Consider the following 17,158-nt stretch of genomic DNA (forward strand, 5'->3'; position numbering starts at 1 on the left):
GAGAGAGATGCAGCCATATTGGGGATATAAGCGTAAATTGTGGAGTGTCTTGGAGGGGGCAGCCCTCATACTCAAGGAGGTCGAGGAGCTGCAGCGAGTAGGACATGAAGGGATGGTGATGGTGATACGTGTAGTGAGTCATCCTTTCAGCCTTCCTGGGTCTTTTCCCGCGTGAGAACGAATCGCACCCATGTAGTAGGTTCACTTCGTCTACTCTTCACCATCGCATCATCACGTCATCACACCCTACAACATCACTCCCCATCCACCACCACGATGCCCTTGGACAAGCCCCTTCAGTGGTACTTTCCCGCCCGCCTGACGATCCCCACCGTCCCCGACTCCTCCACCTCTTCACCCACCTCTCCAACCTCCCAGCCTACTTCGCCCATCCGGGCTGCGATGGCCCATGTGGCTGCTACAGCTGGCGATGCCGCCTGCTTCTTCCTTGCCCATGCGGCGATAGGCACACAGACGAGGGAGGTGGGAGTCGCCGCGACCGAGAAGAAGATACCTGGGAAGCGAAGGGCTCGGGGCGATGAGGCTTGATTGACTTCAGCATGCATCTCATCGTCGTTGCGGTCAATCTTGGCGGTCGATCAGCTTGCAGTATGCTGCGACCACATTAGCGGCGTCGGAGAGCGAGTTTCCTTACCCCGAGAGCCGAGATAGCGGTACCGGCGATGCCCGCTGCTATTCCAATCGCACCCTGAGCCGCTGACGTGAGGGTCCCGTTGGAGCGGAATGAGACCCTGAATCAGCCGGGAGCTGCTCGAGCTGTGAACTCTATTTCATCAACAGCTGCATGTGCGCTTATAGCTCGGTACACTAGTCCATCGCTAGACCACATACCTCACCCACTCCACCAGAGTATCGGCTACTATATCACTGTTGGCATCCGCTGCTTTCCGGATCCCTCATCATCTCGGAACATCGCATTCCTTGAAGGACCGGCGGACTATACCACCCTACCCCCTGCGGTCTTTGCGCCTGTGTTTCACCCGCAAACCCGACACCCCTGCTTTCCCGCAAAGTAGGCGTGGGGCCGCGGCAGCCTGAACGGACAGCAAATCGGGGTCCGGAGCGCAATATCGGTGATTGGAGGGGATTGCTGGGGAATTGAGGCATACCTTAAACCTTCGATTTATCCACCCTCATCCTCCACCCGAGAGGCGCATCAAAACAGCATCATTCCGCCTCACCAACACCTAGCGGACGTACCCGGACTCGCCCGCTCCACATACCTCCCAGACCTGTCAACACGGGCCCAACTTCACCAAAGAACCATCCACCGGGATGACCTCTTTCAATCCCTTACCGGCGCATCTTCAGGCGGTGCAGGAGGAGCTGGCGCCGAATGGGGGTCAGAGTACGCCGAGCTATGGAGGGACAGTGACGACGGGATATGAGTGGGATTATGTCATGGGGAAGGATGGGAAGCGGACGTGAGTTTGCTGCCTGGAGATCTCGGACAGGGGGTTGGGCAAGGTGGTCGTTTGCTGGATAGGACGCTATCGGACGACGCCGGGACGTCTGGATGATGGGATTCGGAGGCATCTGAGCCGTCGCACCGACCTAGACTTGTATATGGAATCAATCGCGCAGTTTGGCTGACTTTCAGTCCCTCTCGATCTCCCCAGCGGTCAGCGACCGACTCACGCGTCGGCTCTCACTCCTACTCCCCATCCCCACTGGCCACTGCCCACGCTGGCGATGCCGGCCCGTCTTCACACCCCTCACCACCTACAGGGTACTCCCACCCTCATTCGCCTTCAAGCGCATCTCAAGCCTATTCGCAATCCCCACGAGTGACCCAAGAAGCTGCTGCGCACGTCAGCAAGATGGTCGGACTCAGTCAAGGCGCCAGAGATGATGCGGATGCTAGGGATTCGGATCGAAGGACCGCGTCTGGCAGTAACGCTCGGAATGGCGCTCCGGCTGCGACGAACGGGAGCTCTTCGCGGGATCCAGCACAGGGAAGGAGCAGGACGCGGACGGTTGGGGATTGGCAGTTGCAAAAGACGCTCGGAGCGGGGAGTATGGGCAAGGTCAAGCTGGCGACCAATATACATACCAAAGAAAAGGTGAGCTTTAAACGAGACAAAGCTGATGATAGTGTGCGGTCAAAATCATTCCTCGATATAGCGACGCGACACGGCGGGAGGAACCCCGCAATGCGGAAGAGGCGGAGAAGCAGCGGCAAAAGGAGGACTCGAAGGAGGTTCGGACCATCCGCGAGGCTGCCATATCTCTCCTGCTCCACCACCCCTACATTTGCGGAATGCGCGAATTCATCACCCATACGAACCATCACTATATGGTGACGGAGTTCATCGACGGCGGGCAGATGCTCGACTACATCATCTCACACGGTCGACTACGGGAACGGGCGGCGCGAAAGTTCGCTCGTCAGATCGGCAGTGCGCTCGAGTACTGCCATCGTAACTCTATCGTCCATCGGGATCTCAAAATCGAGAACATCCTCATTTCCAAGAATGGCAATATCAAAATCATTGATTTTGGCCTGTCCAACCTTTACTCCCCCTCTCGACACCTCTCCACCTTTTGCGGGTCCCTCTACTTTGCCGCACCGGAACTCCTCAACGCAAAGGTGTATACTGGACCGGAAGTCGACGTCTGGTCATTCGGGATCGTCCTCTACGTCCTTGTCTGCGGCAAGGTCCCGTTCGACGACCAGAGCATGCCCGCCCTGCACGCCAAGATCAAGCGCGGTCTCGTCGAGTACCCCGCTTGGCTCTCCAACGAGTGTAAGAGCCTCTTGGCTCGGATGCTGGTCACGAACCCGGCGGATCGTGCGACATTGGGCGAGGTGCTCCAACACCCGTTCATGGTCAAGGGGTATGATGGGCCGCCCGAGTCCCATCTCATCCAGCGGGAACCGCTTCGGGCGGAAGAGCTGGATTGGGAGGTCATCAATGCGATGGGCGGATTCACCTTTGGCGGCGCCGAGCAAATCTACGAGGAGCTGCACTCCATCCTCTCGTCAGAGTTGTACCTACACACCGTCTCTGCATGGGAGGCCAAGCGGAACCGGAAACGCGGGCCGCCAACGGGCATCGGGGCCAGCTCGAGCTCGATGAACCTGTCGGAGAGCAGCGACTCGCCCAAAAAGAAGCGATTCTCGGGCTTTGACCTGAAGAAGAAGCTGTTTAGGGAGGAGAAGAAGGTGGAGGAGCCGGTGGTGAGGGAAAAGGAGCGGCTTGACCCCACGCGCGCTTTCGACCCCCTCATATCAATCTACTTTTTGGCGAGGGAAAAGATGGAGCGGGAGAGGGTGTATGGGAAGGGGCACTTTGCGTCGAGTCAAACCAGTATCGAGCCGGTAAACGGAGGCGGATTCGGTATGGCCCTGCCATCGCTGGCGGTACCTCCCACGACCCATACGATGGGGTACGACCCGCCCAGCTCGTCAGCTTTCGCCCCTGGTTCACCGCGTGGTGCTGGGCCTCGCGAACGCGCACTCGATATCCCCAACGCCGTCATGCAGCACCCTGGCGCGGACGAGGAGAATAGCCAAATTGCCGACGTCCCTGTCGCGCATCATCGGAGACAGCCGAGTCTGTCCAACCCGCCCACACCGCTCCAGCCGAGTCTGATGCAGATGGAAGAGGGTCCGGGAGGGAAGAAGTTTGGGTTTATCGGACGAGGCGGGAGAAAGGCTGTGGAGGAAGAGGGCCGGAGCGAGATGTCGCCTAGTCCGAGCATGCCGCTGGACACGCGCGGGGCGACGCTGAACGAGAAGAAGCACGAGCGGAGGGTGTCAGTCGGGAGCATATCCAACAGCATGGGCAGACTGGGGAGGCGGGCGAGCCAGAACAAGGGGCAGAGTGGGGCCAAGACACCCGAGGTGGGGTGGTTGCCGGACCAAAAGGAGATGGACGAGACTCCAGCGGTTCCAGCTCGCACTCGGACGCCCGGACCCATCACCCCTCCCAGCCCTACCACCGGCGCTACCGGCAAATCCGACGAAGAGGAGCCCGAACAGGTCAAATCCGTTTATCTCAAAGGCCTCTTCAGTGTCGCTACTACCAGCACGAAACCGGCCGCTACGCTCAACAAGGACATCACCGCCGTCCTCAATCGGATCGGGATCAAGTACCGGCCGATCCGAGGCGGGTTCGAGTGTGTTCACGTACCTAGTATTGTACTGGGCAGTGTACAGGCGGACGAGGCCATGCTGGACCTACCATCAACGACGGGGACGGGCTTGGCGTCGTCCAAGGGGACTATGCGGAGACCGAGCGTCAGGCGGAAAAAGAGCAAGCAGCAGCTAGGGGATGAAGGCATCTCGCGGGGCAATAGTCCGGCGCCAGCTACTACGCCGAGCCAAACGCCAACGGTCAACGGGGAGTCTCGATTCCGGTCCGGTGGGTCCAGCGGGACTGTCAGCGCGAGCGACCAGTCAGCCACGCCGCTGAATGGCCAGATGGCGAATCTCGGTATTGGCGCGTCGGAGAAGCAAGCGGCGAGGAGTCCGGTGGTAGTGGAGGATGATGTTGATGCGTGGGCGCTAGCCGCTGGGGGTGGGGTAGGAGGGAAGATGATTGTCAGGTTTGAAATCAGTGTGGTGAAGGTATGTCCAGTCTGCTTAATGGTGGGAATATATCTGATCGATAGGTGCCATGGTTGCCATTACATGGGATACAGTTCAGGCGGATCTCAGGGGATGGGTGGGCGTATCAACAATTGGCAAAGACGGTGCTGAAGGAGATGAGACTATAGAGGGTGATATAAGAAGGCCATAGTGTACCTTACCTTGCATTGAAGAGGAAATGAACTGGACGGTGGATCGTGCGGCACTCGGATCTGAGGACCTTTGACCCCTGTTCCTGGGACACACACCTCACCCCTGACCACCACACTGCGCACAGATCCTTGGTGGGAAAGCTTAAGGGCGGTCGCTGTGATGTTTGATTCATTTTCCTCACCTCATAACTCACATCAGAACAGCCCGACCGAGATGCCCCCTCAGCACCCTCGACCCCCTCACCACCCAGGTCAGCAACGGAGACCCGCCAATAACGCGCCAGTCCCAGCGCTCGACCCTCATGATCCCACGCACGTCCCCTATGTCCCCGCTCCGCCTTCCATGAACGTACCGACACCACCACCCATGCGCCTAGGCTTCGACGATCCACCATCAGCCACAGTTACGAATTTACCACGTCTCCTACCCACCCTGCGCTGGAACAGCGGGTCCGGTACACGTGACGCGGCTCCAGCTCCTCCGTCAAGTGCGTTCGAGCTCGTCTCGGCTTCTACGGACAATACTACGCTTCCTCTTCTTCGCTGGTCCGACCAGGCTCGCCCGGGACCCGTTTCGGCGTCAGTCGCAGCGGCCGCCCCGGCGTCAGCGCCCACGAGTGGTAGCCGTCCATCACGCCCACTTCCGGCCTCTTTGCCGGCTCGACCTGCAGGGGCAGTGCCACCTCGATCGGAGGCAGCTATACGCGGCGTGACTCCATTACCTGCAGAGGCTGCACCACATCGCATATCCGCTCAATCTCCTTTGCAGCCCAGCGTCAAGACCGAGTCTGCGGTATCGGCGGTCAATGTCGGGAGTAGCAGCAGAAGAGTCGAAAGGGATGATAGTGGGGTGAGGGGTGAGTTCCACCAGAGATTACAGCTGAGGTAGAAAAGAACCATAGCTGACACGCACCAGGTAAAGATCGATCAGATGAGATGTCGGCTTCGGCGGAGAGGAAACAGTCAGTGGTGGCTAGGGGTCGTGTGAGCCAAGAGGACAAGGGGAGCGATCGTGGGGTTGGGGCAAAGTCAGAAGGTATGTCCAACGAGGAGCGTCATTGATGTAGATCACCCTGACAAGGACAAGACCCGCACGGCCGCGTCATCCCAGCCCGCCCAAGCATCAGCCAAACCTCCCACTCCAGATGACGGCGTCGCGGACGATACGCGTACCGAGATCGACCCAACCGAGATCTGGCCGCCGCCCGAGTCCGCCCAGTCTAGCATTGCTTGATTCTTGTCAGGGGGCATAGCTGCGGCGGCGCTATCGGGATAGGCCGCCTCCCTTTCGGTTCTCGCTATGCCATTCAACCCTGAATGACCGTTGCCGGTCATCGTCAATTTCATCCACCGAGATATTTGTATGAGGTGTAGTAGAGGTGTGGCGTCTAGGTGGAGATGAGTGTGGAGTGAGTAGAGGGAAGGGCGTGAGGTATTGGATGGCGATCAGGGCGGGGACCCTGATCTCATGGGGCCGGTACTGCAGACAGCTTCCGGCTATCCCACAGCGTCTGCTTATGAATGGACCATATGTGTGCTGCGAGGGTCAAAGCCTGTGATGCGAGGATCGTCATTGCAGTCCTATGATCGTTATCGCGCGGACTGTTCAGCCGCAGGCGCTCGGGTATGCGGCCGAGGTAATAGCAGGAGCGTAGATCCAGCCAATGTGGACCGTCTGATACCATGAGCTTGAAGTGGTCTGCGTAGCGGGCGACGTCGCTGTGCTTGACGATGTCAGAGACGCGGGTGGCAAACTGCTCGGCGTGAGTCTTGATGTGATCTTGGATCGCGGGGCAAGTCACGAATATGTGATGTTCGTCGGCGTTTCTAGGAGCCATTTTGCACAGTAAGCATCCCGAGGTGGGCATGTGGCGACTTTGCAAGCGCTGCGGGGTCGGTAGTTGGCCGCTCCTCGCCATTAGCTGGGTGAGCGCGGTGGCGCCAGAGGTAGTGCCGGTGAACAGCCTTGCTGGACGGGGATCCGCTTCGTAGGTGCTCAATAGGGATGCGGGAGTGGTGCCATACAGGCGTCCTCGTACGGATGGGGAGAGCTTCAGATTCTGCCACCATAGTCGACTGATGAGCTTGGGCGGGTGCTCGTGCGATACTACGCCACTGGTCATGAGACAGTACTCGTCATAGAACTCTAGCGGGACTTGCACAGTTAGTGCCCTGGTCTGAGCCGCTCGACGTGCGACAGCGTCAGCCTGCCTGTTGAGCTTCGCCGCAATGGAGGTGCCGTCGGTGTGGGCTTTCTGATGGTTTACCGTCATATTCGGGTTCGCGTCCAGGAGAGACGCCGCCCAGCGGAGCGCGTGACGAGCAGAAGTGTCCGAGGTCATCTCGCGCTTGGCTGAGTTCAGCCAATCCGCGGTGGGCTTGTGATCAGTATACAGGACTGAGCGAGGCGGTGCACGCTCGGAGCGCTGTCTCAGCAGTCGGTCTGCCAGCAAGGTCATCGCTATACCGCATATCTCAGCGTCTTGAATGCTGGACGTCTTAGAGTCGATTGTCAGACCCATCGCGATCGGGCCAATGATTGCGAACCCGTTTGAGGGTGGGAGGGGGCTGCGTCCATCCATGTAGCTTCCGTCAGAAGCCCATGATGTCAGATCTGGCTCTTCTGCCTGGTACTGAGCGTTGTTCATTTGGGCAATGCCCAGGATCAATGCGGGGTCGAGTGGGACAGATATGCCTGCGCGGGCAAAGTTGCGAAGCGCTCGCTTGACAGGTCCACCGCCATGTTCCGGCTCCAGCGTGTACATCAGCGCGCGTCTGGTGATGGGGATGGGCGAGGATCGCGACACGTGCGCATGGCTGTAAGTCTCCTGCCGTGCCCATACACTCATTCCGGTGATGGACAAGTAGTCCTGAACGATCTTGTGAAACCTCCATCGGGGCGAAAGTGACATGCCCGCCTTATTGTGATCGCATCCATTTGCGCACCGTGCTCCTGCGAGAGCGATGCGGGCCATGCGACTCTGTATCGGCTGATCGATATTCAGTGATCTGTGGAGATTTCCGATAGCAGCTTTGGCATTGATGAGCGCGATGCTGTCCAGACCACTACCGCCCTGGCCGACGGGGCGACTGAGAATCGCGCTCGAGGGAGCGAAGTGAAGTCCAAAGTAATGTTTGACCTTCCATGTTAATGCGGTGTCCATGCGCTCGGCCTCACCAGCCTCGAAGGGAAAAAGCTGAGCTTGGGCTCGAATCCTGCCTATCAGAGATACGTTGAGGATGCGCACGACTCCCGGAAGCGTCATGCGCCGCCCCGTCGGCCGCGGGATGGCGAAGGCGTGTATCAACTGAACCATGCCCTCGGCTCTCGACTTATTGGGGGGTATTTGAGTATTCAAAAAGGTGAAGCTAGGCTCGGGAACAAAGGTTTTCGGGCCTTGAGGGGTCTCCAGCGTGATGGGAGCCGTGTCTTGTACGTGACTTCCACCGCTGTACTTGCGGTAGCGTAGTACTGTCATTGTGGTCTTGCCGGGATCCCAATTAGTCTCCAGTCCATACGCGGTTTGGAAGTTCTCGAGCTTGGTCAGCATGCCCTGAAGTCCTGTCAGCCGTGCCGACATGAGTACGGTGTCGTCCACGAAAGACACGAGGGGTGTGGAGATGGTCAGCGCGTCGCTGCTAGTGTGAAACTGATTTAGCAATCCCTGTTTTGTGCGGAGCACCGGGATGTCTTCGGGAGGGGTCGTGTGCTGCAGGTAGTAATGGGACATAGCCATAGCAGCCACGTACTTAAGAGGACTGAGCGATCCTCCTTGGTTGTTGAGGGACGAGGTGATAACGGGTGGCGAGAGGATGCCCTTATAGTTGATCCGGTGGATCACGTTAGCAGTGCGGATCCGCTCGTACTCAGCTAGGCTTTGAGGTAGGCCATTGAAAGTGACCATGTCTTCGAAAGCGGTGTGATGGAGAAAGTCAAAGCCTTTACGTTGATCGCGCTTGATTGCGAAGATTTCGATGTGAGGGGCGGCGCGGCTGGTTTTGGAGTTGACGAAGGACTCGTTCGCCATTGCCTGATATCCGTTGAGGAAGGTGGTGACGTCGGACGGGCGTGATCCCTTCTTGACGGCGAATTGCGTGTCGGGGAGGAGGTCGAGATCCCAGAAGTAGGCCTGGAGCCGGTCAGTCAGCCACGACGCATTCAGACTGTAGATGAGGTTGCAAAGGGTAATGCCGCGGTAGTTGCCTGGGTCAGTCGGGTCGCTTCGTTTGTACAGGGGCACGATCGTCGCTCGCTTTACGTCTTCAGAGAAGTAGGTATTAGTGATGCATTGCCAAGCTGTCCGGAGCCATGTCCGTCGTCTCTTTGACCAGAGGCGAGTTCATCGAGAATGTCAGGGAGGGCGACCAAGAGAGGTTAGCGGCGGGTCAGCGGAGGAGGCGGGAGGGATCTTCTCAGAGTATCGGCGCGGGTGTTAGGAATCTGAGATTCTAGGCTCTCTGAAGCGGGAGGCGAATAGGTAGCGAGGAGGCACCCCTGTTCGGAGGCGAGCTCGGTAGCGAGTAGGAACTCCTATGTCGAGTAGGAGATCCAGAGAGTGCGACGCCTGAGTAGGCGAAATCCCATGCCGTACTGCTTAGGGCAGTGGCGGCAGGTCAATGTGGCGCGCTGAGGGCGTCGAAGCCATGGACCAAGTAGGCTGTGTATGGACTATAGGAAGTCCTAGCACAGTAGGAGTTCCTATGGCGTGTAGGAACTCGTAGGGACTTGTAGGAAGATCTCAGGGACTAGTAGGAAGATCTGTAGGAACTCGTAGGAACTCGTAGGAACTCGTAGGAACTCGTAGGAACTCGTAGGAACTCGTAGGAACTCGTAGGAACTTCCTACACTCTGTAGGAAGTTGTCAGGCTGGAATATATAAGGAGGTCATTTCGAGTCCAATGCATCCTCACTCTGCAGTCGGAAAAGTGTCTTGCCCATCCTGATCCCTGGAAAAGTTAACAGCGGGGACCGACCGCAAGTCGCAGCGGGTCTTGTCGCCCACCTCGTCCTTGCAGCTACCGGATACGGCATTGGGTCGGACAACCACCTCGACTCGGCGGCTTCCATAAGCGAAAGGGCCTCGACCGCCTCAAGTAGCTCGGACGTCTCACGGCCTGCGCGGAAAGAACGGGCTCGAGACATGCCACACCGGCTCCCATCCCAGAGCTAGCTTGGCCAGACTTAGCCAAGCCGTCAATTCGGGGTCAGCTGAATCAGAATACGTCCCTTATGAACCAAGTTGGCTATATACGGTCGACTATGATGCTGCAAACTGACAGGCTGACAGCGAATACATGCGATTGACAGTCAAGATGCGGAGGCGACCCTCACTGTCACGCTTGTCACGCTGAGGTGAAGATGACGTACTTGTTGACACCCTCCACTTTCTTACTACTTGTAGCGATTCGACGCGTCTGACTTTGATTTTTGCGTCGGTTCCGGGGGATTTAGCCGAAACTGGTCTTGGACGCGCTCCGTCGCCGACTCCACTCCGCTCAACTCCACTCATCTTTCCTTCTCTTCTGTACTTCATCTTTCCTCTTTCATCTTAGACACCTCCTTCTATCCCATTCGCAGCGATCCCATTTGATCGGGGAACCCGCCCGGCTTGACATGCTCGACACATTGAGCGAAACCTTCACTTCAAACCCCTTCTTCGCGTCCAATTTCCTTCCCTCGCGGGCGATACCCACATACACCCAAATATCCAGCGTCTATCATCATAGGATACCATGGCTACTCTCACTGAAAGTCAGATAGTCGAGGCGGCCCGGAAGACGCGCGAAATCGATGAGAGACCTTCGGCAGTAAGTCATAATCACTGCTTTGCGCTTGCACGGTCGCGTACAAAGCGGAGTCCCGCTTCATCATGGCGCCGCATCTCATTCTGTTGAGCGCAACGAAGAAGAGCACGTGGCTAATGGGATGCAGAAGCTGGAGCCGTACTATCTCGAGGCTTTCAGAAAGCACGCGGCGGAGCATCCCAACGACCTGAACTTCATCGTCGAGCTTGCCTCGGTCAAGAAGCCTTCAGCTGGCGGGAATGGCTTTGGTGTCGCAACTTGTGAGTTGCTTCTGCTCAGCAGCTCGTCCGCGAGAAAGTAGCTGATGATCCAGGCCTAGATGATTTCTGCTGGGTTGTACGTCTCATCTTAGTTTTACCCGTGCACAGCTTGGCTGACTAACCAGGACGTGCGCCTTGGTGCAGACCCCAATCTTGCGGATGGCGGCAAGACGAACGGCTTTGGTTCACTCTGGGAATACCAGGTATGTCTTTTGCGTGTTTAACATGAACGCGGCTGATGTATAGATTCACTGCGAAACCCCGGATCACGTCCGAGGCAGGACCCAGCGGTGCTCGAACGTGAGTCATCTCGCCCGTTTTGACCAGAGTAAGAACTGACCAGGCTAGACTGGCGTCACCTATCAGCCGGCAGGACTGAACCGAGCTCCTGTTGCTGCGGCCGCGCAAGCTCAGGCTGCGCAGCCAGCCCCGGGTCCATCTGCCGCCGCCGGCCCGTCCCGGACCGCCTCGTCCTCGTCGTCCGCCTCTCGACCGGCCGCCTCGGCGTCGAGTAGCCAAGCCGGCAGCTCGAAGCCTGCCCCGATGGACCGAAAAGTCGGTCTCGGAGGTTCGAGCTCGTCCTCGCTGCTCAGGGGGAGTTCTTCGAACGCTCTGCAGCCAACAAGCAGGCACAACCTCCCGGCATCCTCGCCGCTGAGTAGGACCAAGAGCAAGCCCTTCCTCGGCGGTTCTCAGGGCAAGTCAGTTCTCTCCCTGCTCGATGCGGACGACGAGGTCGAAGTCCTTCAACCTGACGAGATCCCCGTGGAGTACCGCAAAAAGCCCACCAATAGGGACAACCCCTTCTCGCTCTCGGACGACGAGGATGCGGCGGACCCGTTTTCCAGCTCGGCTCGACCGCAGGGAAGCAGCGTGGGCGGGCACATGCCCTCCTCGCCCGCTGCCAACGCGCTCGACCGGTTGACGAAGAGTGAGTCGTGTTTTGCTGGAGGCCGATGTACGAAGCTGATATCTCAGACCGGACCGTCATACAGCCCAAGGTGGAACAGGGTCTGGCTGTCAATCGCCCTCCCACACCCAAGACTGCCGAGGCGATCAGGCTCGAGCAACTGCGCAACGCGGTCGACACCTTCCGCGCGGCCCGCAACCAAGCATTTGCGAGGTTGTATGGTGATGTCTGCTCTCTTTGGCAGCCCGGAGCGGTTTCTAGGTAAGCCGAAACACCTCGTGCGAGTCGCTTCAGGAAGCTTATGCTGTAGCACGCCCCTCCAGGCCGATATCAGGCTCTTCACCGCAGCCCTCAAGGGCATGAACGGCGCCGCCGAGACCACCCCCTACCCCGCCACGCCACTTTCGATAGCATCAGCATACCCTGCGATTGCCAACCAGAACACCATATGCCGCAACTACTACAAGCGTCTCTCCGAGGCCTCGCAGGCCTATCGGCTCGCTCTGGCCGCAGCTGGCCCGCAACAATCTCAGCCCGCTATCGGCTCGTCCCCCATTCCCGCGCACGCCGCGCTCGTCTCTACAGCCGCCTTGGGCTCCACATCCGCAGTCGGCGCTGCAACCAGCGTCGTCACCCTCCCCGGCGGTCAGACCGTCGCAGTCCCCGCCCATCTCGCTGGCGACGAGCTCGATGACTATGTGGTGGATCGCTATGGAGAGCAGAACCGACCAAATGGGAGGTAAGTCGATGCGCCCCCGGATGTCATGACGTTCACCGTGCTGATGATGTAGTCTGCAAGAGTTCTTTCAAGACTCTTTGGCCTCGTTCAGCGACGATCAAGACGTCGACAAGGCCCTGCAGACCCTCGGTCTCGCCAACATGGACGCAAAATTGCCCGACTTATTGGTGACTCTTATGCCGCACCAGATCCTCGGCGTGGCGTTTATGCTCGACAAGGAGAAGGATAGAAGGTACCAGGGAGGGCTTTTGTGCGATGCGATGGGTTTGGGCAAAGTAGGTCTATATCCGTCAGACGCTCTGCATTACTGGCTGACCATCCAGACTGTTCAGACCATCGCCATCATCGTCAAGAACAAGAGCGTCGACCCTCGCGTCAAGACCACGCTGATCGTCGCACCCCTGGCCGTGCTCAACCAGTGAGGATCTTGCCAAGTCGCCAAGCTCTTGTGCTGACTGCCCAGATGGAAGAGCGAGATCGAATCAAAGACCACCGAGGGTTTGCTGAAGGTCGGAATTCATCATGGGGTTTCCAAGTACAAACTTGCCAAGGAATTCAAGCAATTCGACATCGTCCTCACTACGTATGGAACGCTCATCTCTGACTTTGCCGAGGTAAGTCTGACCAGAACAGCTCGCGTGAACTCCCGCTGATCACCTTTAGCCCAAGACCAAGAAGAAGAAGAAGCGCCTTTACCCGTTGCCGGGCGGCGCCAACGATTCAGACGAAGAGGATGACGCGCCTCCCCCACCCGCTCGGAAGAAGGGTACGTGAATTACCGCTACTGTACTGACCAGCCAGGTCCTTGCTTCCGCTTCCGCTTCTTCAGGATCGTGCTCGACGAGTCGCACATCATCCGCAACAAGAGCACTCAAGCGTCTCGGGCTGTCGCAGACCTCGATGCTATCTATCGATGGAGTCTAAGCGGTACCATCGTCAACAACTCCCTCGACGATGTCTTCCCCCACCTCCGCTTCCTCTCCATCAGTCCGCAATCAGAGTGGAGTGATTTCAAGAAGCATATCACCGACCGGGTGAAGAAGGCTCCTCGCTTGGCCGCCAACCGGACCCAGGTCAGTGCAGCGTCAGAATGATTGGGCTCAGCTGAAGGATCTATAGGCCATCCTCAAGACCTGCATGATTCGCCGACACAAGGAATCGGAACTCAACGGTCAGCGCCTGCTCAACCTGCCGCCCAAGGAGACCACGCATGTGGAGCTCGACTTTGGGCCAGAGGAGCGGGCGATCTACGACCAGGTAGAGCACCGGATGAAGATCAAGTTTGGGAACTTCCTCAAGCAAGGTAAGCGGATGCTTTCGCAACAGACATAATCACGGCAGCTACACATGTCTCGGATCCAGAAATATCTGATCCTTGTGGCTGCCTCAGTCGCGGGCTCAAAGCTGACCCCGACAGGTACCGTCCTCAAAAACATGAGTTGCGTCTTGACCATGTTGATGCGGCTCCGCCAACTCACTTGCCACCCCTGGCTCCTCCGGCGCAACCCCGGCGATCCCGCCCACCCGGAAGACTTTGTGGTCTCGGACGAGGACTTGACGCTCTCGCTCAACGTCCCCGTCGTCAATGCCGGAGAGGACTTTCTCAAGGCTGCAACGACGCTCGGTCCCGAATGGGTATTGTCCGTCTCGAATAAGCTTAGAGAGCGGTACGAATCGATCCAGAAGGGCGACCAGCAAGCGGACGATGGCGGGCACACGGACGATGATTGCGCTATTTGCTTCGAACCCTTCGCCACCGAAACGCTGACCGAGTGCAAACACTCGTTCTGTTTCACCTGTATCACTGGGTGGTTCACCAATCCTCCCACTGCCGGCGGCGATCTCACCGACGAGCAGGCGGCACGCGGCGCGCGAAAATGTCCATTTTGTCGCGAGGTCATCGAGAGCACCAAGCTCTATGCGGCGGCGGCTTTCTTTCAACCCGAGGTGGACAAGGATCCTGAGGCGGGTATGGATGAGGGGTCCAGCGTTGTCCGCGCCGGCAAGCGCAAGTCTGTGAGTAGATCATTTCTATTCGTTGAAGGACTGTCTATCTCAAGTGGAACTCTGGCTGATGGACTAGCTGGGCGAAGCCGACGAGGATGACGAGTTCCTTGCTGCCAGGCCGAAATCAAAGAAGGACAAGAAGGGGAAGGGGAAGGAGCGTGCAGTCGAGGAAGAAGAGATGGACGAGATCACCAATGTCCTGCCCAGCACCAAGATGAAGGTTATGGGGTAAGTCTTCTATGTCTCGATCGATACTCAGCTGACAATATCAGGGATCTCCTGGACGAGTACCTCGCCGAAGACGGCATCAAGGTAATCATTTTCTCCGAGTTCGTCACATACCTCAAGCTCGTTGAGGTATTCCTCGACAACAAGGGCATCAAGAACCGGATCTACCACGGCGGTATGAGGCAATCCGACCGACTGGACGTCATCCGAGAGTTCACCGGGGAGGTCAAGGACGAGAACTCGCCTCGCGTCATGCTCATCAGTCGGAAGGCGGGCGGTGCCGGTCTGAACTTGACTGCAGCTAGCAAGGTAAGTTTCAATTTCCCATCCCTTGTCGACCGAGCTGACGGCTAGGTCATCTCCCTCGACCTTGCTTGGAACGCCGCGTCGGAGAATCAGGCAACCGACCGAGCACACCGTATCGGCCAGACCCGCCCCGTCGACATCCGTCGACTTATCATCAACGGTACGGTCGAGCAGCGTATTCTGGCGTTGCAAGAGAAGAAGTCGGCATTGGCGGACGGTGCGATGGGAGAGGGAGCAGGTGGCAGGCTGGGTCGCTTGACGGTCCAGGACCTCATGCGGCTCTTCGACTACAATGCGGCGGATGATTAGGTGGCTAGGGTGTTTAGTGCGAGGGTATCATTGAGTTTACGATCTGTATATAAGTTAGACCTTTGGGCTTTTTAGGTGTGCTATCATGTGTAGAATGTGTAGATGAGTAGCGAGTGTAAATAACAAGGACGATGAATCCCTATGTCAGCTTCCTCATCCAGGTCTACTTGGGCGGCTGAGGACTCAGCGAATTGCTGCTTGCTTGGCGCCACATTCCTCAATCACCTCCACGTCGAACGTCGAACTCAAGGTTTCAGATTTTCAGCTCATCCCATTGCTACTCCTGCTCTCAGTGGCAGTCACCAGGATGTCGCCCAGCCTACGCGCTCGGGACATACCCGCGCTGCCGTTCTTGACACTACTGCATGTCTTCTTCACCCTCTCTTCGCTCTTCCTGAGGACGTATGAACTCCTCACCAACCCAGAAACGGACCTCGACCACGATGAGCTTTCCAGCTCCAGCTCTACCCGCTCTCCTGCGCGGAGAGAACTTAGCAGTCCGCCCAAGCATATCGGGATGGTCATTCTCGCTCCCAGTCGACCAAGGCATACTTCGAGGGGCCGGACCTCGGCTACAACGTGGAATGCCAAGGAGAAGTCAAGGGTGGTCGAGTGCGTATTGAACCTGGTGGAGCTTGCAGCCGAGGAGGGCGTGGTGGAGCTCAGCGTGTATGAACGGAGCGGTACGTATTGCTATTAATGATGAAAAGGACGGGAGCAAGGTTGATACAGCTAGGCCTGCTAGCTTCGGCCAAGGATGAGATTATGGCGGAATTGCTGTACCTCCCGTTGTCCCCGCCTGCATCTGAGCCGAGGACCTCTTCTGGGTTTGGCACCCCTGGCGAGGAGCTGCATGAGGTGGATGATCGTGTAGGCAAGGCCATGGTATGTCTGTCATAACCTGTGATGAGTGAGAAGAGTAGCTGACGATCCTAGGGCTCTTCTGGAGGTACAGATCAAGTCACGACTCTGACGGTCTTCCCCTCGTCCAGTCCGTCCCTGCTTTCCGCATACAAGCCATTGAAGGTGTGCTGATATCCTCAGACTATCATGCCGGGGCGACTGATTCTGCGTCCAAAACTCGACGGCTGACGATTCACCTCATCCCGCCTTCAGCATCCGAGGTGGTCGCCACGGTAACAAACAACCTTGTCAAGACCTCGGTACGTGCGGAAGACATCACGCCAAGTATGCTAGACGAAGGGGTACGAGGTGAGCCAGCAACCTACACCGAGTGTATGGATATGTAGCTGATGGAGTTCAGCCGCTCTGCACTTCAGCCGGGATCCGGATCTGCTGATCGTCCACACATTGGTCGAGCCTGTCGGATGGAAGAGCTGGCTTCCTCGACCTGCGCCAGAGCTAGGAGGGTATCCTTTCTGGACTCTGAGGATATCGGAGATCTAGTGAGCCTATTGGCCTTAACGGTTGGGAGTTCTCTCCCCAGCGTGCAAAAGCTGACCCCCTCAGTCATCACCCGCCTCCTCTGCCTTTACTATCCCTATTCAAACCTCTTCTCCACCTCGCCCGAACATCCACTCTTCCCTTTCTCCGCAAACTTGGGAAGCTCGTTCCGTCACCGCCACATATCCGGAATGAGATGCTTGATCTGTATGAGGGCGATGGGCGGATAGGGAGGGAAGAGTGGGAGGGCGCTATGCGCGCGTGGCGGGCGGTAGAGCAGCGGCTGGGTAGATGATCTGCGGATGAAATATCTCATGGAACAGCGCTTGTGCGCTGAAACGTCATGATCCTTCCAGCTTTCAGGGGGGTGCGATGGCGAGAGTGAAAGACGCGCTGCAGCCAGACAGGAGCAGCATATATCCC

General features: G+C 57.7%; 4 protein-coding genes across 4 annotated transcripts; all 4 read left to right on the plus strand.

The window, feature by feature from the left end:
- Positions 1 to 1,296: 1,296 nt before the first annotated feature.
- On the plus strand, positions 1,297 to 4,743 carry MKK02DRAFT_25456 (kinase-like domain-containing protein; the record flags this gene model as incomplete). Its single annotated transcript, XM_053087044.1, has 5 exons — positions 1,297 to 1,445; positions 1,622 to 1,906; positions 1,982 to 2,084; positions 2,117 to 4,594; positions 4,639 to 4,743. 5 exons carry the CDS (start codon positions 1,297 to 1,299, stop codon positions 4,741 to 4,743), a joined length of 3,120 nt encoding a protein of 1,039 aa, XP_052945803.1.
- Positions 4,744 to 4,981: 238 nt separating this feature from the next.
- MKK02DRAFT_44726 (uncharacterized protein) lies at positions 4,982 to 6,001 on the plus strand (the record flags this gene model as incomplete). The annotated part of the gene is made up of 3 exons (XM_053093062.1): positions 4,982 to 5,624; positions 5,684 to 5,803; positions 5,835 to 6,001. 3 exons carry the CDS (start codon positions 4,982 to 4,984, stop codon positions 5,999 to 6,001), a joined length of 930 nt encoding a protein of 309 aa, XP_052945804.1.
- A 6,533-nt stretch (positions 6,002 to 12,534) lies between these two features.
- On the plus strand, positions 12,535 to 15,331 carry MKK02DRAFT_25332 (SNF2 family N-terminal domain-containing protein; the record flags this gene model as incomplete). Its single annotated transcript, XM_053087022.1, has 10 exons — positions 12,535 to 12,756; positions 12,805 to 12,899; positions 12,945 to 13,095; positions 13,151 to 13,247; positions 13,283 to 13,554; positions 13,601 to 13,784; positions 13,899 to 14,497; positions 14,583 to 14,716; positions 14,761 to 15,025; positions 15,071 to 15,331. Coding segments are annotated over 10 exons (2,280 nt in total), but the record flags the coding sequence as incomplete, so codon positions are not given.
- Positions 15,332 to 15,638: 307 nt separating this feature from the next.
- Positions 15,639 to 17,030, plus strand: MKK02DRAFT_33320 (uncharacterized protein; the record flags this gene model as incomplete). The annotated part of the gene is made up of 6 exons (XM_053088696.1): positions 15,639 to 16,014; positions 16,068 to 16,216; positions 16,268 to 16,322; positions 16,376 to 16,543; positions 16,596 to 16,737; positions 16,802 to 17,030. 6 exons carry the CDS (start codon positions 15,639 to 15,641, stop codon positions 17,028 to 17,030), a joined length of 1,119 nt encoding a protein of 372 aa, XP_052945806.1.
- Positions 17,031 to 17,158: the final 128 nt, after the last annotated feature.

Source organism: Dioszegia hungarica (assembly GCF_025882075.1).
Source record: "Dioszegia hungarica strain PDD-24b-2 chromosome Unknown MKK02contig_8, whole genome shotgun sequence".
Lineage (NCBI taxonomy): Eukaryota > Fungi > Basidiomycota > Tremellomycetes > Tremellales > Bulleribasidiaceae > Dioszegia > Dioszegia hungarica.